This window comes from Phyllostomus discolor, chromosome 2 (genome assembly GCF_004126475.2).
Source record: "Phyllostomus discolor isolate MPI-MPIP mPhyDis1 chromosome 2, mPhyDis1.pri.v3, whole genome shotgun sequence".
Classification (NCBI taxonomy): Eukaryota; Metazoa; Chordata; class Mammalia; order Chiroptera; family Phyllostomidae; genus Phyllostomus; species Phyllostomus discolor.
This window is the reverse complement of record NC_040904.2, coordinates 7855139-7878101: the sequence shown is the minus strand read 5'-3', so window position 1 is coordinate 7878101 and position 22963 is coordinate 7855139. Positions and strand designations below refer to the sequence as shown.

Below are 22963 nucleotides of genomic sequence, written 5' to 3'. Positions count from 1 at the left end.
GAGCGCTGCCTGCGATGACCTCATCCCTGGTGTGGGATGACGTCAAATTCAAGATGGATGGAATCACAGCGGCAGCGGCGGCTGCGGCGCGCGCGAGCCGAGTGTGAGCGGAAAGGGACCTGGCGGCTGCCTCCGGGCTGAAGACCGGTGAGTAACTGTCACGGCCCTCGCCCTAGGAGAACTGCGGGGCTCTGTGGGAGGCCCCAGCCTCCCCGCAAAACGCGGCCTTTCCTGACGTAACTCTGAGGTGATTTCTCTCCTCTTTTTTCTACCAGTGGGTTGCGGGTTCCGAGTGCTTCTGCGCGTGCGCCGGCTCCCGTCTCTCACCGAGCATGCCCCGGGCTCCCACGTAGCCCATTGTGCCTTCACATTGCGCATGCTCCTTTCCCGCACTTGGCCTCGCCCTCGCCACTGCGCACGCTCCGTCCCTCACTGGGCTTCCCTCGTTCGGCCAGGTGGCCCTGGGGGCGGGCGCGCCCGGCCTCGGCGCGAGCCGTGGCGCCGAACGGTTGGGACGCCTTCCGGTCAAGGGCGCGTGCTCCCGTCCCGCGCAGTCGCGGATGCCGGTCACTGGCCGGTGTCCGCCGAGGGCTACGCGAGCGTGCGCGGAACCCGGAGGGACAGCGGGACGCCGCACCTGCCGCGGCCGGCGCCCCTTCCCGTCGTCCCCTCGGGCCCCGCCTGGCGGCTGCCGGGATAACCGGCCAGTAACCCAAGTTAACCCCGTTTTCCGCGCTCTGCCCCCTGGCCGGCCCTCCGCCGAACGCCTGGACCCCGGGGCGCACGCACTCCTTTCTCCGGGCCGTTTGGAAGACCTGTTTCTCGCCTCTCTCCACTGCCCGCCGCGGAGCACAGCCCCCTCCGCTGGCCGCAAGCGTTTCTGCTCGGCTTTAATGGTTTCCCACTTGAGAAAGCCCCGGTCCGAACTCCGCGGCCGGAGGCGGTGGGGAAGGGGGGTTTCAGACCCGCGGCGCTGGAGACCCCAGCCCAGAGACTTCCGCCGGTCTGAGTCCCCGTGATCTTGTAATGGGTTCTGTCCTAGCGCAGACCACCTACCCGGAACAAGTTCAGTAGCTGACTACAAGAGATCATACCTTTGACCGTAGGGGAGCCCCACTGTCCTAGCTCTTAACCCCGCCTGCTACGCCCTCCAGCCGCAGGGCTGCGTGGTTCAGGAGAGGACTTCTGCAGCGGCGTGTTTGGAGGTGGGGTGATTTTAGGTGGGGTGCAGCGGAATTGCCCGACAGTGGAGACGGGGGGAACGTTCATCCAGCTCCGCACAGTGTAGGAGCCTGGGGGTTTTAGTGCAAGGGCCGACAGCTCTGTCGCATCCAGCATCCGAAGCTATAGTGTGTTACAGTATAGCCCAGTGGTCGTCCCTAATGAAGGCCCCGAGTCGTCAGTAAGGAGCCTGCATGTGTTCTATGTACCTTGTTTAAAACAAGAAAATAGGTTAATCAGTTTTAGATTTCTTGTTGGCGATTATTTTTAAAACTTTCTCCCTCCGATGCGTGGAGTAAATTCCTCGTTCATCTTTAATGACGAACAGTCTTTACATTTAAATTTAAGTATTCCTAAGTATTGCTGTTAAAAAGAAAGGAGAGATTTGGGGCATTGGTTTACTTGAAAAGGTTATAACCCTTGCCCTCGAGGAATTTATAGTGTTTATAGCAGGGGGCATTAGGTGTGTAACAGAAGAGTCAAGTTACTGAGGGAGTCTCTGGGAGAAGAGATCTTTGAAGGGACCATTTTATATGTCCCCAAAGCGAATGGGGATGGGAGAGCAGATTCTTGAGCCATTCTTGAGCAAGGCCTTCTAGCTTGGTAGTGACAAGCTAGAAGGAAGAAGAAGAGGTTTCAGGCTTGGAAGACCTGGTGGCTGGTAGCACGCCAAACTGAACAGGGACCATGTGAGGACAAGCAGATATGGGGGTCGGCGCCAGGGGGTGTGGGTCATACCTACCGTCCCGGACACGTGGCATACCCTGTGATGGGCGTCTTCCTTGGGCACCTGAGAGGCTGGATGGAGTTCCGAGGAGAAGTCCAAGCAGAGACACAGATTTCAAAGTGATTACCCAGTGGTGAATTAACGCCACAAGAACTTACACACAAAGCAAAGAACGCTGCCACGTGCTGAGCTCTGTAGCAGATGGCTGGAGCAATGAAGGTGAGCAAGTCCAGGTCTCGAGCCTTTAGCGTCATGACTTCTCTCTGCCCAGTACATAACCTGCCAGGCCTTGTGCTAAGCATTTAGGGATACACAGGTGGAAACAAGGGTTCTCCCTTTTAGGGACTTTCATGAAGGAGACATGAAAGCCTATCGCTCAAAAATAGTTACGTTATTGCAAAGAGATGAAAGATGGTAGTTCAGATGGCTGAACTACTAGCTAGGTACAAACTATTAAACTTTACAGGAACAGTGACATTCGAGCTGGATCTTTCTGTAGAAGGTGACCAAGTAAAGGAAAAGGAAGACAAGTATGTTTACATGGTAGAAATCAGGGGTGCAAGTTTGTAGAGTGGGTAGCACGGTGTGTCCAGTAAGGGTGGAGAGAGGAATTGTGACCAGAGTATGAAGAGTTTTGTATGCCACTCCAGCATTGGGGTCTTATCTAGGAAGTGGTAGGAAAATCAGTGTAATATGCCAAAGCAGAGCAGTGCTGGGCCCAGCTTCATGTTAGGAAACAAAGGCATGGTTTCCACTCCTGCATTGAACTGGGGTGCCAGAGCACTGAAAAATCAGTATGTATTGTTGTGCAAGGTAATACGTTGAACATTGTGAAGAGCGTCAAAAGATATTAAATAGATTCTCGGTCCTTAAATGGCTCACAGTTCTGTCGGTGAGGCAGACGGCTAACAGTATGAGGCCGTGAATAAACGCTGTGTAAATGGTGCCACCCTGTGTAATGCGGGAGTTGAAAGGTGCGTGCTTGGTATAGACCGAAGTCGTCAAGGAAGGGGTATTAGTGTTCTTAGGCTGCCATGAGGAAGGACCACAGACTGGGTGGCGCAAACAGCAGGAATCTATTTTCGCACAGTTTTGGGGCCTAGAAGTCCAAAATTAAGGTCTCTGCAGGGTTGATGTTTCCTGAGGCTTCTTGGCATGTACATGGCTGTCTTCTCTGTCATCACATGGCATGCCTCTGTATTTGTGTCTCCCTACAAGTGTACCAGCCGGATGGAGTTGGGCCCAAAGACCTCATTTTAAATTAATTAGCCCTTTAAAGACATTCTGAAGTACTGAGGGGTTAGGACTTCAGCATGTGAATGGGTGGCAGGGGAGGGGGGAGTCACTTGGGACTTGAGCTGAGCTTTGAAAGATGATTAATGTCAGGCTGAGGGGCGTGCTGGGGAGGGGTTAGGTGAGGTGTGGAACATCACAGATTAGGTGACGGAAGAAGTGAGAGAGGGTGCGGGTTGTGTCTCAGAGACGAAATATCTGAAGCAGGAAGTTAATCTGGATAACTAAGGGGAAGAAAATCTAAAAAATAGTTGGAGACCAAATGCACAGAGCCTTGGAGTACAGGTCTTTAAAAGTTTGCCTTTTGACCTAATGGAGAACCATTGTTTTTAGTGTTTTGTTTTTAGAGCCAAGGCTGGCTCTTGTCACTTAGATCTTACCTCTCAGCTAAAATGTCACTTCAGGGCATTTCCTGACCATCCTCTCCAAACCCCTAGTTTCTACACGTAGTCACAGCACCCTGTTTATTTCCATTATAACACTGAGGACTGTCTGTGTCATGGTTTTTGTTTCCTTGATAGTCATGATTTACTTCACTGAAACATGGGGCCTTGTCTGTGTTGTGCAGCCCTGTGTTTCAGGTATATCTTACCATGCCTCGAGTATGTAGTAGGAGCTCAGGTAAATTGCATTAATAATAGTAATGCATAATGTGTACACCTGGAGAATGATTAAAGCTTTGTTTTAGAAAGCTCAGTGGAGCAGCAGTTTAGCAAGGATGGATCTGGAAGGTATGACAGAAAAATGAATACCACTTAGAAATATGTTAGAGACATTTAATAACAAGAACAGAAACTGACTGGTTAGGCTGAATAGAAAAAGGAGTTTATTATAAAGATACAGTGTTGCTCATGAGGTTTAAGGAAATCTAAAGAATTGGACTGGGAAGGACAAAAACCATGGTAACCGCAGGAATCAGTGTAGCCAGGCACGAGTAGGCTGCACTTCCAGGCTGCTGCGGAGATAAATCAGCTCCACTCATTTACTGCCTTTGTCGCCTCTGTTGGGCCCATGTTCCAGAGAGAAAGTTTCCGATCAATCGGCTCGGCTTCGGTTGCGTGCCTGCCCTGCACAAGGGAGAGCAGGCCTCAGGCTGTCCCCGGGAGTGCGTGCGTGCCTACGTGCCTGCGTGCCCCTCTTCCAAAGCCAAACCAGGGTGCTGTCTGCAGCAGGAGGAGTGGTGGCTGCAGGCAGCCGGGCCCAGGGAGGCTCCACTGGGCCTGGACTCCCTTACAGTGGAGCCATTCAGCTGGCGGTGCAGAGGACACACCTGCAACCAAAATCAGACCTTCTCTAGAGACCGAAAATGTGGGGAGGTGGAATCCAAGGGAGTGCGTGACGTTACTCTCTTGAAGGATCAGATAAGCAAGGCTGGCTTTGAAATGTGAGGAGCTTCAGAAGTTTCTGGATGTCTCCATTGTCCCAGAGTGAGTGACGATAAGGACTAAAACCATCTAATAGTAAAATCAAGTGGAGAGAATCGGGGCTAAACCCAGAGGTGAGGTTTTGGGGCGGAATGGTGTGTGTGTGTGCATGCGTGTGTGCACGTGTTTATATTCCAGTCAGCTGTAGGTGCATGGCTTCTCTGACTGTGTGCTTCCCTTTTGTGACATGCATCCCTTCTTCTTCTCCACTGCCGTTCCAGGACTGTATAAGCAGCCCCCAGCTTCCCAAAGGATCCCGTGCCCGGGTTCCATTTTAGGTCGATGTTTCAACTGGAGAGAGACGGTTCCCCACAGAACTGGTGGGAAGGGTTTGTGTGGTGGTCTGGAGCCAGCCTGATTGATAACGTACCTGAGCTCCAGTGCCGCCTGAGTTCTAGTCTCCGGAACTTGAAGGTTAGCGAGGAGATTATTCTGGCTCCTTCCCCTCCTCCTTTCTGAGCCCCTTTCTCATTTCCATGTGTCTTTTTCCCCACGTGCTTTTCCGTTCCCTGTTTCTACCCCCAGAATGTTGTAAATATCAACATTGCCTGCCTTCCCCCTGCCCCCTTAACATTTTTAACTTCTTGTCACTGATCTAAATTTGGTATAAAGAGAAAATCATTGGCATTGACTTAAATTATATTAAAATATGAATTCCCCACTCCTCTTAGCATTTAGTATCTGAAGAGTTTGAGGTGATGGTGTGAATTAATTTTCTGGGATCTAGTTTTGAAGGGCTTCATAGCTGTTCTAGGGAACTGGCCCCACAGGCTGTGGCTAGCCTTCCAGGAGTTTCGAAGCCCTGGTAGGATCAGATGAGTGAAGTATCTCTGGAGTGAAGTATTTCTGTACAGTATCTGCAGTGGGAAGTGAAGAGTGGGACCTATAGTGTTACTGTAGTAGTCAAGTGAGCTGTGAGTCCCGAACCTTCCAGATGTCCCTGCTGCTCACTCAGGCATCCTCCCACCCCGGCCCAGTTAACTGCTTCCTGAAGTCGGTATTACCATCCACTTTGTGTACCCGTCAGCACGCGTGTCTGTCCTGCCGCAGGGACGTGTGCTACTGTAGAACACACAGCCAGCCAGCTCACTCATCTGCCGTCACGGCGCCTCCTGTGACACGAGGCCCCTCACAGGCCCACGTAACCAACCAGGAAAGGGAGAGAACAAAGTGCACCCTGTCTGTGTCAGAAATACTGTGTGTGGGGGGGCTTTCAGACGTGCTGTGTCTTGTGTTCATCAAGAGAGGCCTTTGTGAATGGGCAGTGTCAGCCCCGCTCATCAGGTTAAGGAAACCACTTGTACTCAGAAAGGTCGGGTGACCTTTGCAAGGTTACACGTCTAATAGGTGGCAAAGCCAGGAGTTGAAGCAAGTGCACTGATTTGAAAGTCCCATGCAGCTGCGACTTCCGTGAATTGTTAATCATAAAGGTTCTCTTATTTTGAAATTTCAGGAAACAACATGAGATAGAAACAATTCAGGAAGAGCTGGGGAAGATACTTGTGTGCGGGGCTCCGAGTGGTAAGCAAGTCACAGCCCTGTTTCAGAATCTGGTTTTCCTGGGGATTTCCTCCCAGCCTTTTCTGCCACTCACAAAGGGCCTTTTCTTCACAATTCACCCACTTTTCTTTTAAGAGTGCTGAGGTTTTTCCACCGTGACTAAAAGTGGTAGCAGGAACACCTGCGCTGATGAGTCAGGTGGAGACGAGCAAAGGAAAAGGTACAGGACTTGGATGCAGGTGGCAAGGTGTGTACATGAGAGCTTTCACACTTGTGGTGCGCTGTCTTCTGTGGGGCTGATTATTCATAATTAAAACATACATAAGAAATTGGACTTTGATGAGCCAGCAGGTCTGTGGTGGAGAAAGCATACCCAGTAGCAAAGCTGGCCTCATCTGGGTGCCAAAGAGCAGAAAGGGCAACAGGTTTTGAGAAATTGGATTGCATGCACATCCACCAGCCACAAAGAATTTTGCTGGATTATCTCATAACATTAGCAGTTGTGGTTTTTCCCCCTTTTTGCCTGCATTCTTAATGTAGCATTTTATGGTTTTAGTTGTGAAACTCCATCAGTATACCTACTGTCATAACATACAAAAGTTCAAAATGTTATCTGTCTGCAGCTCCACCAGGAAAGGGGCCATTGTTTTTAAGTCTTAGTAATTGAATTGAAAGGTAAAAGCAAGGACCTCAACCTGAAGGTGAGGGGCCTGCGCTGCCCTGTGCTCTCCATCTGGTCGCTCCGGATATCTAGAGCCCCCGTCCTGGGGTACTGGGGAGGCAGGAGAGGTCGTGGTCCTCTAACAGCCCTCGAGTGGAGCCCCGGGGCCCTCCGGCCTCTGTCCCCTCTCCACCCTCCTTGCCTGTCTTCCCCTACATGTATCCTTTGCTCCAGCCCAATCCTCGGCCTTGTCTGTGTGATTTTGGACGCACTGCCCCTAACTTTGAAATGCCCTTCACTCTTCCTTGCCGACTCTTCCCACGACCTTAACTCCTGCTTGTTCACGAGGCCTCAACTCGAATGCCTTCCCTGGCCTCCCTCTCACCTGGATCAGTGCCCATCACCTGTGCTCCCTCTCTGCTCTGTACACACCCGTCTGGTGCTTCACACATTGGAGTATGATGATGGATTGTCCTGTTCCCATGCAAGACTTCAGGCACCGTGAGGCAGGATCGTGCTTGTCAGATTGACATCCTCCACAGTTAGCAGGTTCTGGCACATACTAGACAGGTGTCCTACTACGAGAAGCGTGTAACTTGATGACTAACACTCCAGGCTCTGGGGCCAGACTCCAGCCCACTGCTCACTGACTGGTGGCCTGGGGCACACTATTCTGCTGCTCAGTGCTTCCGTCCCCTAATTTGTAAGACAGGGTTGGTGACAGCAGCCAGCCCCAGTGTTTGTGTGAGCACTGACCGAGGAAACCAGAGGCGGTGGTGTAGGGTTAAGAGCGTGGCCTCTGACGCCAGTCCCTCTGTGCGAGTCCTGCTCTGCTGCCTAGTCCCGGTGACCTTGAACACGTTGATTATTCATCTGTGTTTTGTTTTCTCATCTGTAAAATGGGGGTAATAATAGTACCTACAGCCTAGGGTTGCTGTTAATGTTGAGTTAATGAATGAAAGTGTTTACAGTAGTGTGTGGCAGTAAGTGTTCAATTAGTGCTTGAGTGACTAGATTGGAAACGGTCTCGCTCCAGAATCTCTCAGTTCTCTCACTGTGTGACTCTCTCTCCAAAGTTCTTTCCACCTTTCCCTTACGGTTCTTGTTATCAGGCATATTATGAATTTGGGCGTGTTTAGCCACTTCTCGGGCAAGCAGTCTCACTGATACTCTAAATGGAGTATCAGATAAATAGTTTTAATCCCTAAATAATTTTCAGGGACAGTGACTGTTTCTCTTACAGTTTAGTTCTGAGTGACTTAAGATTCTCTAATTCCCATGTGCTCTTGTTCAAAGATTATAGGTGCCTGTGGTTCAAGGGGTGGGAAGTGCCTGCTTAGAGCAAAAGCAGGGACGATAATGTGAAGAAAGCAAAGGAAGGAAACTTTCTGAACCAAGTTTTCTGAAAAAAGAAATGTCGACTTTCAGCATATAGGAACAGGTGGTATGTGGAATACCATTGGCTTCACGTTCAAGGACGGACGTCACATTCTTGGTTTAGTCTTCACACAGCTCCTCAGCCTGTACTTACAGTGTCAGATTCCCGTGGTGTCTTATTTTGGGTTCCCCAAAAGCAGACCCTGAGACGTGGGTAGAGTTAATCTAGACCCTTTTTTTGATACTGAATTAAATGCCTATTAATCCTACAAATTAATTGCACAACATTTGTCAGGTCCTTACTACATATGGTGCTATGTCACCTAAACTGTGAAGCAGCCTTGAAGGAGGGCACAGTTCCTGCCATTTGACGGGAGGGGACCTGATAATCAGAGAGACTGATCATCAACAAGGGAAGAGCCAGCATTTCAGCCCCAGTATCTTGGGCAGAGCCTGCACCCCGCCACTAGGTTGTGCCTTACCTTTAGATTTGAAGAGACTTTCGGTGGAATCCCAACTCAAACCCTTTAAAATTAGCAATTTTGGTTTAGACCCAAGTGAGAGTTTTCCTTTGTGCTATTGTTGAATATGTGATTTGGTAAAATATTCAGAAGATTGCAAGATGTTTAGCATAAAAAAACTCTTACTCTTTAATGTTTCTAACCTTTGTAATATAGTAATTAGGATATAGTGGTATTTAGCAAATGGTTTTCACTTTCAAAATTCATACCTATTTTCAGTTTTTATTTTTATTTTATTTTTTTAATCCTCACTCTATATGTTTTTTATTGATTGTAGAGGCAGGGGCTGGGGAGAGAGAGAAAAAAACATTGATGTGAAAGAGAAACTTTGACAGGTTGCCTCTACCACATGCCCTTACTGAGAATCAAACCTGCAACTTTTTGGTGTATGGGATGATGCTCTAATCAAGCGAGCCAACTGGCCAGGGCCCAAATTTGTGCCTTTTAAAAAAAATTTAAGGTCTGGCTGGTGTGGCTCAGTGGATTGAGTGCCAGCCTGCGAACCAAAGGGTCGCAGTTTGGATTCCCAGTCAGGGCACATGCCTGGGTTGCAGGCCGGGTCCCCAGTCAGGGGCGCATGAGAGACAACCACACATGGATGTTTCTCTCCCTCTCTCTCCCTCCCTTCCCCTCTGTCTAAAAGTAAATAAATAAAATATTTTTAAAAAAAATTATTTAAATAATGAAAATTATTTTCAGAGAGAGAAGAAGGGAGGGAGAAAAAGAGGGAGAGAAACATCATTCAGTTGCCTCTTGCACACGCCCAACTGAGGACCTGGCCTGAAACACAGGCATGTGCCCTGACCTGGACTCGAACTAGTGACCTTTATGTTTGTAGGCCAGCACGCAACCCACTGAGTCATGCCAGCCAGGGCTGTACCTACTTTTACAGGCCTGGTAAGATCTCTACTTTGCAGCCCACTGTTTACCATTCACATTGCAAGTAAATATACTCAATTGTGGGAGAGGAAGAAACTCTCCTCTACCCCTTGAGGCTCTTCAGGGCGATCTAATAAATAAATCCACATAAGACAGGTTAACAAGAGAAAACAGTGAAATTTAATTGCATATATACATCTGGAAACCCCGAATACATGAGAGGTTCAGAGACAGGGGAGATGAGGTACATGTGACATTCTGAGTTTCAGATGAGGTGAGGCATCTTGGGGGCTTCAGAGCAGAGGACAGCCATTGTAGGACAATAAAAGCAGATGTTCAGTAGTTAGGAGTCCGTCCTGCCGTCTAGGTAGGTCCAAAAGGTTATCTGATAATCTTATTATGGACAAGGTCCCTAGTTCAGTTCCTCTAGGTTGTCTGGGGGCCAGGTTTCTCTCGAGCCCACAGGGTCCCCGTTGCCTTTAGCTCAAAATAATCCTCATCCCACAGAGGCACGTCTTGGGCAACTCCTTCGGAGTCCCTACACAGTGATAACGTGGGTTTCCTCTCAGAATTACAGACTTGGGGCAACTCAGTACTTCATACTTATTCCCTAAACTAATAATAACAAGAATAGAACCAAACAGCAGATAGGCAAAGACCTAAATAATAAACCCTTATTTTCAAATATTGCTTCCTTACATACCTGCCAAGTTCTAGCAGCCTTTTTGATGGTATGAAAATGCCTAAATTTTAACGATTGCTGATCTACTTACACTGTGAGACTTGTTTCCTCATCTTTTTTGTTATTTAAATAAGATTGTTCATCCGGAAAGCTTTTGTGTGCCTATAATCTGCTAAATATTGGCACCTCTGAAAAGACAGCGAATGGCCCTGCCCCTGAGGAGCATTTTGCCCGGTGGAGACTTTTTGCTGCATCATTCATAATCATTTCATACTCTGTCTTTCAGATAACCCAAGCGATGGAGGGACTACAGCACTACATCAACCCAGCACACGCCATTTCTCTCCTGAGCGCTCTCAATGAGGAGCGCCTCAAAGGGCAGCTGTGCGACGTGCTTCTGATCGTGGGAGACCAGAAATTCCGAGCTCACAAAAATGTCCTGGCTGCTAGCAGTGAATACTTTCATAGTTTGTTCACAAATAAGGAAAACGAGTCACAAACTGTATTCCAGCTTGACTTCTGTGAACCGGATGCTTTTGATAACGTTTTGAACTACATTTACTCCTCGTCTTTGTTCGTCGAGAAAGGCAGCCTTGCTGCTGTGCAGGAACTAGGCTACAGCCTCGGCATCTCCTTTCTGACTAACATCGTTTCTAAAACACCTCAAGCCCCCTTTCCAATGTGTCCCAACAGGAAAAAAGTATTCACGGAGCACGATGAAAATAGTTCTCAAAAGAGAAGCGTCATTGTCTGTCAAAGCAGGAACGAAGCACAAGGAAAAACTGTCAGCCAGAGCCCGCCTGATCTAAGCCATACCTCGCGGCCTCCCCCGAGCACTGCGGTCAAGGCCAACACCAGTAAGCCCCACGTTCCCAAGCCCGTCGAACCCCTTCACAACTTGTCGCTGACTGAGAAGAGTTGGCCAAAAGAGGGCTCAGTGGGGTATGCAAAGCCTCTCGAGCGTTCCGGGTCTCTGGACGACACCAGCAGAAGCGGTCTGGTGAAAAGGAACGCAGCCCTGCCTTCCACGCCGCTGCAAGACAGGCAGGCCGTGGACGATAAGCCGGGTGGGAGCGGTCAGCTTCCCAAAGGAAAGGCTATCGAGCTGGCTCTGAAAAGGCCACGGCCGCCTGTTTTGTCTCTCCGAAGCTCGTCGGAGACTCCTTATCTGTTGAAAGAAACTAACAGAGGAAGTGGCCCAGGCGAGGACAGAAACTTGTTGTACTATTCAAAGTTAGGCTTGGTGATCCCGTCCAGTGGGTCTGCTCCTGCAAACCAGAGCATCGACAGGAGCGGCCCGCTCGTTAAGAGCCTCCTGCGACGGTCACTGTCGATGGATAGCCAGGTTCCCGTCTACTCGCCCTCCATAGATCTGAAGCCTCCCCAGGGCCCATCTGCGGCACCCAGCGACGCACCCGGGAGTGTCTTCTGTGCTGTGTCTCAAAAGTCATCTTTAAAAGAGGGCAGTGAAAAACCAGCTCTGGACGACGGGGCTCCCCAGCCGCACCGTCTCAGGTCCTTCAGTGCTTCTCAGACCACGGAGAGGGAGGGCGCCCCCGCCGGCTCCGAGGTGCGAATCAAGACGGAGCCCTGCAGCCCACTGGCAGACCCCTCCGACATCATTCGGGTCACCGTGGGAGATGCCGCCACGGTGGCGTCTGGCACGAGAGACCAGTCTCTGAAAACGGAAGATGACCAAAAAGACATGAGCAGACTCCCAGCCAAAAGGAGGTTCCAAGCGGACCGCAGGCTGCCGCTGAAGAAGTTAAAGGTGGATGAGCATGGCACTCTGGTGTCAGAAGATAATCTTGAGGAAGGCTCGAGCCCCACTCTCAATGCAGATTTTCCAGATTCTGACTTGAATAAAGATGAATTTGGTGAGTTGGAGGGAACAAGACCAAACAAAAAATTTAAATGCAAACATTGCCTTAAGATCTTTAGATCAACAGCAGGTCTTCACCGGCACATTAACATGTACCACAACCCAGAAAAGCCCTACGCCTGTGACATCTGTCACAAGCGGTTTCACACAAACTTCAAGGTGTGGACCCACTGTCAGACCCAGCACGGCATAGTGAAGAATCCATCACCAGCCTCTAGTTCACATGCCGTTCTGGATGAAAAATTCCAAAGAAAGTTGATTGACATAGTGAGAGAGAGAGAGATTAAGAAGGCCCTGATCATTAAGTTGAGGCGCAGCAAGCCTGGTTTTCAGGGGCAGAGTAGTTCCCCAGCTCAAGTCATCAAGAGGAACTTGAGGTCGCGAGCCAAAGGCGCGTACATTTGCACTTACTGTGGAAAGGCCTATCGCTTTCTCTCTCAGTTCAAACAGCACATAAAGATGCACCCAGGAGAGAAGCCCCTTGGAGGACACAAGGTCGCTAAGCCGAAAGCGCTCGCTCTTGACGGTCCGGTAGAGAACAAGGAGGTTTTCCAGTGCCGCCTCTGTAACGCTAAGCTCTCTTCTCTCCTAGAGCAAGGCAGCCACGAGCGACTGTGCCGAAACGCCACCGTGTGCCCCTACTGCAGCCTTAGGTTCTTTTCGCCCGAGCTCAAGCACGAGCACGAGAGCAAGTGTGAGTACAAAAAGCTGACGTGCCTGGAGTGCATGCGCACGTTCAAGTCCTCCTTCAGCATTTGGCGGCACCAAGTGGAAGTCCACAATCAGAACACCATGTCTCTCGCCGAAAACTTCTCTTTACCCATCCTGGACCACAACGGTGAGGTCACCGGCTCTTCCAGGCCCCAGGCCCAGCCCGAGCCTCAGAAAGCAAACCACGTGGTCACACCAAAAGATGACAACACGTTCAGTGACTGTTCAGAGCAGGTCAACTTCGATTCAGAAGATTCCTCCTGTCTCCCAGAAGACCTTAGCCTTTCAAAGCCACTGAAGATCCAAGTCAAAGAGGAGCCTTTGGAGGAGGCTGAGGAGGCGGCGCCCGAGGCCAGCACGGCTCCCAAAGAGGCAGCTTCGAGCAAGGACTCTGGCCTGTGGCCCTGTGAAAAGTGCGGCAAGACGTTCACAGCGCACAAGCAGCTGGAGCGGCACCAGGAGCTCTTGTGTTCCGTGAAACCGTTCATCTGCCATGTTTGCAACAAAGCTTTTCGTACCAATTTCCGGCTCTGGAGTCATTTCCAGTCCCACATGTCTCAGGCTACAGAGAACTCAGCACACAAAGAATCCGAAGTGGGCCCTGTTCCCACAAACTCCCCGTCGCCACCACCGCTGCCCCCGCCCCCGCCGCTGCCCAAGATCCAGCCCCTAGAGCCTGACAGCCCCACGGGTCTGTCTGAAAACGCGGCTCCCGCCACGGAGAAACTGTTCGTGCCCCAAGAATCAGACACACTTTTCTACCACGCCCCGCCCCTTTCAGCGATTACATTTAAAAGACAGTTTATGTGTAAACTTTGCCATAGGACATTCAAGACTGCATTCAGTCTTTGGAGCCATGAACAAACCCACAATTAAAAGACCTACCCTTTCACCTGTAACAAAATGGGGGAGGTCTCCACCTTGCAGCCTACATGGTGAAATGTGTCATATAAGAAGCAAAATATTTTTTACAAAAGAATAATAAAGGTTGGAAATTGTTATGTTGGAATATAAGTTTGAGGTAAACTGATGTTAATTAGTAATGTCTTTACCCAAAACGTTACTCCTCTACCTAGGAAAACTGTAAAAAATACAGTGCTTCTGACCTTACAGTCACAGGACATTTTTACTTCATTAATGTTGAAATTTGATTGCTTTTGGTTGTTTGCATGTTTCGTCATTCCACAGTGTCAGTATAATCTTTTACTTGAGGTGGTTTTGTGTTTTTTTCCGCTGATTTGCAGTTAGTAAAATAGTATTAAAAGATTTCTGTTTTGATTATATCAGACACCTAAGTTTTAGTTAAATCTTAGCCATGCTCTTAAGTCCAAAACTTATCAGGAACAAGTGGAGTAGTTTGCAGCATTAATTTAGGACTTTAGAATATTCTAGCAATAAAAAAATGATAAACCTCAACTTTAATAAGTTATCCTGACACTTGATAAAAAATATTTGGCATTTTGTGGTCACGTAGAACTTTTTTGTATGAAAATTGTGAGAAATTTAAATCAGCAATAGTAATACTTAGATTTCTCTAAAATAAAAACTTGCTCTTGGGTCATTTAATATAATTATTGATAGAAGATGGGAAATGAAAATATTAAGATTTTTGGAAGGCCCCTAGAGTCCATTCACGAAAGCTGCAGCAGCGACCGGCATTGTACCCCAGCCGCCGCATCGTGCTGTGTGCGCATCACCGGTCCGAGTTCCGCCCGGCGTCGGAAGGACTGAGTGTTGGGCTTCCTCTGGTTTACGTTGCCACACACGGAGAACCGGGTGCATCTGGGACAAAGATAACATGGCACTAATTTTGAAATGAACAACGTTAGTATAACAGATAAGGTCAGGACCTACATTTACAGAGTCAGTGTAGCAGCCCTGAACCCCGAGTCACCATTCACTTCCGGGGACTTGAAGCAGAGGGAGGAATGCCATACTGCAGTCTCACGTGCTTTTCGAAACCAATCTTTACGATACACAGTTTCCTACCTCTTTTTCCTGTGAAAAGTTCTGTTAGGATTTGTTGGAGGTTGTGGTGGTAAAACATGCGTAGCAAAGCCATCCTGCTTTCGGTCCCCACTCAAGTGTTTCATAAATAGGTATGAAAGCCGGCACGGGCAAGGGTCCAAGGTCACTTTTTCTTCTTTCGGCCCGTAGGGTTTGGGCTTCTTTTCCTACTTTGTATTTGAAATTAAATTGCAATGGAAAGCCTTTCAGTGGGTGTTATCCAAAGTTCAAGGAGCTGGTTCAAAAGGTAAAATTTTTATTTCACTTGTGTGGGGTAGATATACAAAAGTAGAAAAATTGAAATTACAAATGCCTTTTAAGGTAGTGATATGGATTAAGACTCCCAAGTTTACTTTTTTTTTTTTTTAACAAACTATTCTAAAAAATCTGTGACTCAGAAACTGTTGCCTGAGCACTTAACCCTGCGCTCCGGCAGCACAGAGCTGTCCGTCCTCGTCGGTCTCAGTGCCCACATTCCGCACCAGTGCTCCGAAAGACGTGCTTATTTCTTACTTGAAATCCAAGTGTTTTTATAAAATACTAACTGACTTTGTACATTATAGAAATTACATGGGACATTTCCCCTCGTATGCTTTCATTTGAAAACTTAGAAGTCCCCAAATATGTGTGGTTACTTCCCATTTCTGTTCTTACCTACATGTGATGGAGAAAAATAAAGTAAAATTAAGTTACAGTGAATGATTATTACCATCTTTATATTTTCTTGAAGAAATCTGCATTTTAAAGGCAAAACTAAAGCATATGATTTTACGTCAGACGTTAGGGTGGATTATTGCCCATTGGGTTCATCCCCTGTATGATTTGGTATTTCTTACCCTGACACCTGGTGGCTATCGCTGCAGAAGCTTCCGTCAGAGTAACCATTACTGACAGCTGTTCAAGTATCCGTACTAATTCCATGGTAGACAGTCTCTTGGCATTGTAAATTTAGTATCCCAGGACTTGAACCTTTATTCTACTTTTTTGAGGTTTTTTAATAAAGTTAATTAGTAACAAATATTTTTGATCTAACTATAGGCTCTGCAAACCTGTTAGGTTTTACAAATTGCCAGTGGTTTGTCTTGTTCACATTTTTGTCGAAGCGAGGAAGGTAAGATTTCAAATAAAATTTTGAACCAAAAACATTTATAACGCAGTTCTGGTTTTTCTATTACTTTTTATACTGTACCTTAAAAGCATTAGGCTGAGAGTTTATTTTGGTGGTCAGAAAATAAAATATGCTTCCATTCATGTAACTATTTTAAATGTTAAGAAGTAATGAAAGACGAGTTACTTGCTTTATTCAGCAAATAGGTTTTTGAAAACTTGATCTCAGACAAATACTTGGTGTAGGACAACTTGGTCTTTCATTGCAGCTTTTTAGCTGGCAGATATATTCTTGAAAAAGTTTTTTCCAATTGTAATTTTTGAAAATGTAGAAAATTCATTATTCCTTGTAAGTATTCAGGATGCCTGCTTTTTTACGCAGTTGTGGAAAGAATGTAAGATGTTTTAATATATTCTTTGTTAATCTGAGAACTTGTTATTGAATCATTTTCTTCACGTTGGGGAGGGAGGGAGGAACACCATAAAACATGTCATTATCAAGGTAAGCAATGGAGGTAACAAGTAGTGCACATTTTTTATAGTAGTATCTCAAGAGTTACAGGATATTTACCTTTAAAACTGGTAGGATTAGTGTGCATTTATAGTTTTACCAAAATACACAACTAACACTTCAACAGTGAGGTCGCGTGCACTTGTGGGAAGATTCTGTGCTGTTAACGGGTCGTAATAGCCTTCTCTTTAAAAATTGGCCCCCGCGTTTAACTGGTGATGCTGTGACCCACACACAGCACCCACCGGTGCTGAGAACGGAAGCGGGAATACAGCCCTCCCTCCCTCTCACGGGGGGGCAAGGGGCGTTTTCCTCTACAGGCCGACAGGACGGGTGCGCGAGAGACAGGAAATTCATCTGAAGTCGGCCTTTGTTCCCTCAAGTGTGTGTGTGTGTACATGTGTGCCACTGTAATCTGGAACGCTAGGAAATAAAATTATTTGAATTTTCTTAACTACAAAATAATTAGATGTCATTCATAACAAGTTTCTCTATAAATTGCACTAATACCGGAATATTATAAGTCCGTTTCATCGGTTCCTGATATCTCCAATGTTTTTGCAATAATTGTGAAAAACATTGTTTCAAATAATACACATTCTTTAATAAGCTCTTTAACACTGGTCTTTTTTAAGTTTTAAAGATAGGTTTTTCTCTTGTGGCTTTAGCACTTTAAGAAGTTTGAGGTTTGCCTACTTTTTAGTACGTTCAGTGTTTCTCAGTGTCCCTGGCTGTGGCACTGCCACTCGACCGGGAGGAAGCTGAACAGTGAGTTAATGTCAGGCTTTTGAAAAATGCCTTTCAGAGACAGTCATTTGGGAACCAAAGTATTTTACTGTAAATCTGTAACATAATTGAATTCAGTGCTTTTGGTCATTTCTTAGTGCTGTCCAGATTTTCCACAGTCACACTTGGTTGATACTGATTTCCAAAAAGGGATAATTTCTTAATTGAGATTAACTCAAGACTGTTTCAAAACTTTTGTTAAATAAATGTTTTATTGATAAAAGGGAAAAACGTGGTTTTATAATTGTGTATATTTTGTTGTTATACCTTTAGCAGAATAAATCATTCGGTTTTATTTAGAAATAAGCTTTTTTGGACTGAAAACTCATAGTCAAATAGGATTTCTGTGGAATGTTAATCCATTGCTTATTTGTATCCAATTCTGTTGTCTGTTTCCTTTGCTTAAATCTTGACTAAAAATGATGGGAGTCAATAAATTTGTACTGTATTTTGTTTTGAGTCTCCGTCTGATTGGAATGTTTTACACACTGATAATAATGATTAATAGCGTGGACACTTAGGAACGTGAAGATAAAACCCTTCTATTTGGCTAACAGGAATAGCCACGCACAAGCCGTAAGAAATTTAATTTTCTCCAACATTTCCAGGGTGCCCATAGAATTGTTTGCACGACGGCTTCACTGATTGGGGCACCACAAATGTAACTAAAACCACATAAGCAGCCATCTGCCTATCCACTTTTTCCTTTACTGTTCCAATTAATCCTTTAAAATGATGGTGGGGGTAAATGCATAAAAAGGTTTTTAAGCACCCTACATCGACATCTCAGCGTAGCCAATCGGTAACTGGTTTTCTTTCATAATTTCAAGGCTTCGTGTGGCAGCGTCTCTCTTTCTTCTGAGTGGGTCTTCTGTGGCCCCAGCACACGCTGACTCGGTTACAGTGCGTCGGCCTGCCCTGTGAAGGGAGGCAGGAGCTGCAGATTGCAGCTCACCACCAGCAAGCTGGCTGGGAACTAGGGAAGGAAAGACGGGCTGGGATGGTCATTCCGATTTCCTACCCCTGGGTTTGCACTCGCCTTTTCAGACGGCTGCCCGACACCCTAAACTAGTCTTTCTGGGGATCCCCTGGCTAAAAGTTTCTTGAAAACACTGCACCAGGAATACGTGGCAAAATCTTTATTTGAATCTCCTTTAGCCCTTCTATTCAATTTGCCACCAACTGATTTTGTTCTGAAAGTTTACATCTGCCCTTTCTTCTGAGTGACAAGCTTCCTGAGGTTTGGGGTTATGCTCCTGTCGCATCCTCCCTGGTCTCAGACAGACGCACAGGACGGTGTGTTGGGGGTGTGGTGTTTTTACCCAGCCAGAGAGCCTGCCTTGGCCCCGTGGACATCAGCTCTTGGAGTTCAGTGGCAGGTATTCATCATATAAAGCTTCTGTCTGGAGGGAAGTGTTCCCCCTGTTGTCACAGAAGTACTTACAAAATAAAGGACAGCCGCAGCCCTGCTGTGCGTGCGTTGGGGCGTCACGCTCAGCCATGGGCCCTGTCCTCAGCAGCGGGGTCCTCTGGTTGGCTCGTCGACCTCACGATAATGCAAACCTGCATTTTGCTCAGCTGAGCGTCAACATGGTGGCATCTATCTCTCTTCTCGGAAACACTTCCCAACGCCTATTCACCCGCGCCTCACCCCAGCCCAGAGTAATGACCCCGACCACGTGTTCCCAGAAATCCCTGACACGCCCCGGTCGCTGCTTTACTCACGTGTGGCCTAAACGAGAACGGGATGGGCCCACGGGCAGGGGCTGGTCCTCGGCCTTGTGTTTCCGAGGCCAGGCGAAGGGAAGGGGCCTCGTAAGTATTTTTTCCCCAGATTTTGATTCAGCTGCTCAGTAAGAGACCCAGAGTGGTTGGATTCGTATATGGTTCTCCGTGAGTTCTGGGAGGCATGGGAATGTTCAGGTGGCCGGTCTCAGCTGGGCGAGTCCCTTGGCCGGCAAGGGCCACGCACTCGTTTTGGGGATGTGCGTGCTGTGTTGCCGGCACTACTTACGTGCCTGTTACACCGCCCCAGTGTGGCGGGTTTTCTCAACAAACTCATCAGTCAGCCTAAGAATAGCAATAGCTAAGTACCAGTCATTACTAGGGTCACAGTGACGGCGAACAGGAAGTGCTCGCCGTGACGGGAAGCATCAGGCACGTGTGCATGCGGTATCCATAAAGGAGCAACAGTCTGGTTTTCCTTATTTTTCACCTTTCCTCTCCCCGTGCCTTCCCAGTTCACAGCTCCAGGATCCCTTCTCCCTCAGGCTGGACCACCCTCGGTCTTCCCTTGCCTTTTCTGGCCTCCATCATTTTGGAGATTATCGACAGCTCACCTTACAGAGTGTCCCTCAATTTCAGTTCGTCCGTTTCCTCGTGACTAGACCCAAGTCATGAGTTTTTGTACCAGGGTGTCACAGAGGCCGTGTGCTTTTCCTCCCCCCACGGGTGGCACGCGGCCCCTGACTGTCCCCTAGTGGACGGTGCTAATTGTAGTCGTTGGACTAAAACCATTTCTGCCAGCTTTCTCCACCATGCTTTTCACCCTTCGTAGTTAATAAAGATTTGGTGGGGAGATATTTTGAGACTAGCCGTTCCTCATCTCAGTTTTATCCATGAATTTTAGCCTCCGGTGATGTTTCATGGCTGAATTGTTTTTATCATCATTGCCTAGTGGAGGTTTCTCTCATACCTCCGTTCTGTCTTCACTTATCTGTGGGCTTTTTACTGCAAGAGAAAAGCACTCTGTTATTTCTCATCGACTGATTCATTCGTTTGAGCGCTGTGGGTCCTGGAGCCCTAGTCTGGTCTATGGCTTGTAATCAGTTGCCATTGTTTTTTAAGTTTTGATTCTCAAACTCTCCCGAATTTAGCCAGTGAGAGCGTTTAATTGGCCTCTCCAACGTTTGACAGGTCCCCTTTATTCTTTGAGTATTTTCTTACTTTCTCACGCAATAAGATGCTCTGGGCTTCTCTTGATTGTTCCCTGCCAGAGCCCTGAAATAGGCCCATTCTCCAGGGAATCGGATTCCTTTCAGTGGAGACTGTTGTTGGAAAACTAACATATGGGCACGAAATGTGCTCCCAGACCCTACAGGAACAGACCTAGAGGGACAGCAGACACACACACACACACACACACACACACACACACACCTGGATGTATTTGAATTGCCTAGACCCCTCCTACCACGAAGAGTTTGGCTTGGATCTTATTTACGTCTTCCGTGCCTACACTCGTCACATTCGGTCTTTCCTCCAGCTTCCTGAACACATGGAATACGGTTATGACAATTTCCATTTCTCGGTTGCCTTCAATTTCTTTCTTTTCCTCCTCCTTCCAGGTAACATGTTCCTGCCTCTTGGCATATCTGGTAATCATTTCTGGTTGAACGGCAAACATTGTGAACTTTACCTTGGGGTGCTGGCTACTTCTGTGTCCCTATAAATGTTCTGCAGGTTCGTTTACGGGGCATAATGAACACACGGGGAACCAGTTCTATCCTTTTAGGTTTTGCTTTTATTATTTATTTATCTATCCTCACCCAAGGATATATTCATTGATTTTAGAGACAGAGGAAGGAATAGAGAGAAAAACACTGATGTGAGAGAGAAACATCAGTCGGTTGCCTCTTGTATGCACCCTGACCCGGGACCGAGCCCACACACCAGACACACGTCCTGACCGGGAACCGAACCTGCGAACCTTTCTCTGTACAGGACGACACTCCAATCAAATGAGCCACCTGGCCAGGACTAGGTTTTGCTTTCAAACTTGTTAGTGGGATCAAAGCAACATTTAATCTAGAGCTAGTCTTGCTCCCTTACGGAGGCAAAACCAATGCTTCTACCCCTGTCCCGTGAATGATTTCAAGCCCTGCGTGAGCTCCGGGGAGTGTTATTCTGGACGCTTGCAGGCAGGCGGTCCTTCTCCCAGCCTCAGGACGTGTCCTCACGCGCACGTGCCGGCCGGTCCTCTGCCGAAGGGTCCAGGGGCTGCTCTCCAAGAGGCACCCCCCTCCTCTCGGGCTGTCCAGCTCAGCTCCTCGGCCCGGGGTGCCGCCGGTCTGCCTCCTTCCATCCTCATCCGTCGGTGCTCACCGTTCTCTGGTGTCTGATGTTCCGTGACTTGAAAATCATCCTTTCGTGTGTTTTGCCTGGCATGTAGCCGTTTCCTGCAAGAGAGTGACTCCAGCCCTTGTGACTCTGTCTTGGTCAGGAGTGGGCCTGAAACTTACTTTACTACCAACGGGTTAGCGAACCTGTCCTGAGCATGGAGCACTGGGTGTCTGTGGATGTTACACACACACACACACACACACACACGAACTTGCCTGCGGAAAAATTCCCCAAATTCCAAGCATGACAGGAGTCCATAGAGGTTTTCTCAATCATGACCAAAAAATCACATACACATCTCACTAAATCCAAACTAAATGCATCCCCTCCTCTTCTCACCTGTAGTCAGGTCTCAAAAAGGCTGCATTCACCTCAATGCCATCCATCGTGAAAGAAATGTTGGTGGAGAGGGCGTTAGCACAGAAAGGGACAGACCTGTCTCTCGCGGTCGGGTTCTCATCAGATTCACTGCCCTGAGACATCCCCGACTGGGAAGTGGTCTGTCTGTACGGGGGAGGGCCCTGGAGCCCAAGCTCCACTAGCTTCACTCAAACCCACCTCTGGCTGTGTTGCTCATTTATGGCGGGAAGCCTTGGCCACACCTTGTCCCTAGCCTTTACTTCATCCTGGTCTTCAGGCCCCCCAGGCGGCCAGGACCTGCTCTGCAGGAGAGGCTCAGCGGCCTCCGACTGGCTGGCCACAGGGGGAGCCATCGTGTTTGAGTCTCGGCGTTCTGGGTGACGGAGGATGTGTCGTCAAAATGGCAGGCACACTAGGCCTGTTTTTCTCTTGCACGAGATAAAGAAGTCGGGAAATCAGAAAGAGACCTTATCTTGCACTAGACACAGGAGTCTGGTGCGCCAGGAGGCAGAGGTTTGCTTCTAATGGTCTTGGTGATGAAAAGGAGGCTTTTGCAGGCAGTAAAGTTGGGTCTCAGGTTGAGTTCGTAGGGCTTATTAAGACCAGCTCTGTGCACAGAATCGAAGGCCAATGACAGAGGATCAGACAGCGTGTAATGTTTGATGCTATTTTTGTCTGATTTCTCAGAAAAAGAAAAGAACCTAAGGTGGAAAAAGACCCTACTGGCCCTTTCATTAAAAATCAAATAATTTAGCCCAGGCCAGTTTGCTCAGTTGGTTGGAGCATCATCCCGTGCACCAAAAGGTTACAGGTTCGATCCCCAGTCAGACCACTTACCTAGGTTGCCAGTTCTATCCGAGTTTGGGAATGTATATGGGAGGCAGCCCATTGATGTTTCTTTCTCACATGGTCCTTCCTTCCTTCCTTCCTTCCTTCCTTCCTTCCTTCCTTCCTTCCTTCCTTCCTTCCCTCCTTCCTTCCTTCCTTCCTTCCTTCCTTCCTTCCTTCCTTCTTTCCTTCCTTCCTTCCTCTCTCCCCCACCCCCTAAAATCAATAAAAACATATCCTTGGGTGAGAATTGAAAAAATAAAATAATTTACACCAAGTGCTGTTGGGTCTCCTTGAAGGGCTGGCCTCTGCCTTTAGCCCCTCACACCCCTATTGTAGAATGTCTAGGGAATGTTTCCTGAGG

General features: G+C 47.8%; 1 protein-coding gene across 8 annotated transcripts; it reads left to right on the top strand.

Annotated features, from left to right (window-relative positions):
- ZBTB21 (zinc finger and BTB domain containing 21) lies at positions 1 to 17748 on the top strand. Of its 8 annotated transcripts, XM_028504832.2 has the most exons (4): positions 265 to 2167; positions 6119 to 6186; positions 10572 to 12162; positions 12760 to 17748. In XM_028504832.2, exons 3-4 carry the CDS (start codon positions 10584 to 10586, stop codon positions 13752 to 13754), a joined length of 2574 nt encoding a protein of 857 aa, XP_028360633.1. In that variant the 5' UTR covers positions 265 to 2167; positions 6119 to 6186; positions 10572 to 10583; the 3' UTR covers positions 13755 to 17748. The 8 variants fall into 8 exon arrangements, with proteins under 8 accessions (XP_035873348.1, XP_028360631.1, XP_035873350.1 ...); XM_036017455.1 differs by lacking the exon at positions 265 to 2167 and adding an exon at positions 1 to 147 and having other exon boundaries at positions 10572 to 17748; XM_028504831.2 differs by having other exon boundaries at positions 264 to 2167; positions 10572 to 17748.
- Positions 17749 to 22963: the final 5215 nt, after the last annotated feature.